The sequence below is a fragment of the Halyomorpha halys genome, unplaced genomic scaffold, assembly GCF_000696795.3.
Source record: "Halyomorpha halys isolate HHAL.00 unplaced genomic scaffold, Hhal_1.1 Scaffold371.1, whole genome shotgun sequence".
Classification (NCBI taxonomy): domain Eukaryota; kingdom Metazoa; phylum Arthropoda; class Insecta; order Hemiptera; family Pentatomidae; genus Halyomorpha; species Halyomorpha halys.
In genome coordinates this window covers 527,606-530,370 of record NW_027107668.1, presented here as the reverse complement: position 1 = coordinate 530,370, position 2,765 = coordinate 527,606, and the positions used below count along the sequence as shown (strand labels likewise).

General features: G+C 37.2%; 1 protein-coding gene across 1 annotated transcript in view; it reads left to right on the top strand.

Moving 5' to 3' along the window:
- Positions 1–278: 278 nt before the first annotated feature.
- magu (SPARC related modular calcium binding-like protein magu) overlaps positions 279–2,765 on the top strand; it is an 89,677-nt gene continuing 87,190 nt past the window's right edge. Inside the window, exons 1-2 of the mRNA XM_014422395.2 lie at positions 279–419; positions 2,235–2,394. Coding sequence (XP_014277881.2) covers positions 279–419; positions 2,235–2,394 — 301 coding nt within the window. The remainder of the gene's footprint in view (positions 420–2,234; positions 2,395–2,765) is intronic.

The following is a 2,765-nucleotide window of genomic DNA, read 5'->3' as shown; positions in this document are numbered from 1 at the left end:
AATTTTGAAAGTATTGCTAGAGTGATTGATATATCGATTCTATAAATATCAAGGATTAATATCAGACCTGGGCTCTAATAGGTATCCTAGAAAGCAGAATCGATAGAGTTGAACGTAAAGTCCTTCGTAAATTAAGGAAGCAATTAGAGATCAGATCCTTAACACATGGAGCGGAAGACTCACAGTGAACTTCTGACAGGGACTGCTCAGTTAATACCTTGTTATTTGAAGGCAAGGAGGTCAAGATAGGCGGGACATGTATCTAGAAGAAATCCATCATGAATGCCATTATAGTTGGCAAGAGACCACGTGGGTGGCCGAAAACCAGATGGATAGACAGAATTGATAAACTGGATCTCTGTAGCTGTGAGTTAGCCCTGTGGGTCGGTAGCACTCCGGGGTACACCCTGCCTCATGAAGTAGGCACTCATAATTGGATAAAAATCTGGCGGTCGTGTGTGATTTTGACTAAATCACCTCATTGCACAACCGTTAGTAACATGAGTCCTAGTGGTACAAATTTAAATTTAAGTACGGTAATGTATTATCATCCTTAATAATAATTAAATTGATGATTTGAAATTTACAAGGATTAATTTAATCTCAGGCACCCTGAAAAGCTGAATCCAGAGATTTGAACCGAAAGTTCTCCGTACAATTACAGGAGCGATCTGGGATCAGAGGAGGAGAGCTAACAGTGAACTGCTTGCAGAGAATGATCAATATCTTATGAAAAAAAAAAAATATGAAGACAAGGAGGTTAAGATGGGCTGGACATGTGGCTAGAAGCAATCCATCAGAACGCCACCAATTGCACTCCACAACAATGAATGCCAGTATAGTTGGCAAGAGACCACGTGGGAGGCCAAAAACCGAGTGGATAAGAAAAATCGACAAATACGCCAAAGAGTTTATGTAGCAAACTAGAAAGCTGTATCCCAAGATAGGCTGGCATGAAGAAGGCAGGTTCGGGTGGTCAAAAATCTTAAAGCTCTATAGAAACAATTACCTCCTGTCCCCCGCCCCTTCCAAAAAAAGATTTTATTTTTTTTTGGATTCTGAGATTTTAGCCTGTTTTTATTTTTTTAAAATAATTTGTATTGTATATTTTATTTTTTTAGAAAATATTGCCAATAATTGGCTGTTTCACACATTCTCAAAATATGAAATAGAAGAATGAATAATGATAAAAATGTGAACCATCTACGACTCATGATAGGTCATGGGTTCAGTACTTTAGGGGTATTCATGATCTCTAGTTTAACATGTTAAATGGAGAAATATTTCCTTCTTTTACATATGTTAAAATGATATAACATTTAACATGGTTGAGATTTTGTTACTAGGTCTGTTAAATGGAGAATGAAGTCACACACTGAGCTCGTCACCATTTTGTTTGTTGTGTTAGATTACTGGTTCTCCATCTAACAGACCTAGTAACAAAATCTCAACCATGTTAAATGTTATATCATTTTAACATGGTAAAAGAAGGAAATATTTCTCCATTTAATAGGGGTATTCATGATCTTTGGTTTAACATGTTAAAGCGTGTTAAACGGAAAAACTCATGTTAAATCGAAAAAAATTGCTTTCTTTTACCGTGGTAAAACGAATAACATTTAACATGGCTGAGAGTCTGTTATTTGGTCTGTTAAATGGAGAATGACGTCACACAATAGACCAGTTGAGATCTCCGCCATTTTTGTTGTTGTGACAGTTCAGTTCTTTCGTGTGTTTGTGGTATTCATATCCCTGTTATTAAACCAGAATGGATAATTTTTATGATACATTTGAGAAAAAAAAACAGTAAAAAAAACAATGTAATTTCATTCTACTATCTGAAAATTTGTAAACGCTCGCCAGATAAAAATCTCACTATATGAACCACGTAATTATTCTTATCACGTAATTATACCCCTTTTGTAAGAAAGTACAGTTTTTATAGCAACGGTTTTAAAAGGAGATGATTTTTGCTATATAACGCCTCAACCCACTTTACGAGACTGGGTGGACCTCTGGAGGGCTCTATAACCCACAGGGTTGACTCTCAGCTGCAGTATAACAGAAAATAGGTATCTTCCCAGTCGGATCCAAATCTGGAGTTAGTAACATTGTGCCTTACAACAGTGGCACCGCGCTCTCATATAAATAAATAATATTTTGAATTTATTATAATTGGAAATGTATTTTTTCGTTTTAATAATATAACAATGATATTTTGTGTTGTGCTCTAGGGTAGCTGTGAGGACAAGCTGCGGGAGTGCGAGTCGCGGAACCCCAACAGAGCGGTCTGCGGCTCGGACAACAAGACCTACCCGACCAGGTGCCACCTCCTCAGGGCCAGGTGCAGTGGAGACCCCGCTCTGGCTGTGGTCCAGGTCGGCCCCTGTTCAGGTAACTATCATCAAATAGGGGGGGGATATTCATCATGTGTTCAATGTCAAATGTTATAAGTATTCCTATTTAAAGTCATGTTTAATGAATAAGAGCTCCTGGAGGATTTTCTGAGCAACTTGTTTTATAACCTTTCCTTCTAAAACTTCATGTTATTGTTTACTTCTAAGTAAACAACATATTAAACAATTAACCATTTAAACATATAAAACAAGGAACAGAATCCGAAAAAATTGGGATTCAATGTGGGCTACCGTACCACTCACCAATAAACTGAGAAATGTAAAAAAAAGTACACAAAAGTGGACAAGTGCCATAAGGGGAAACAGAAGAGAAGAAGTGGTTGTTGCAAGAGTAAGAATAGGACATTC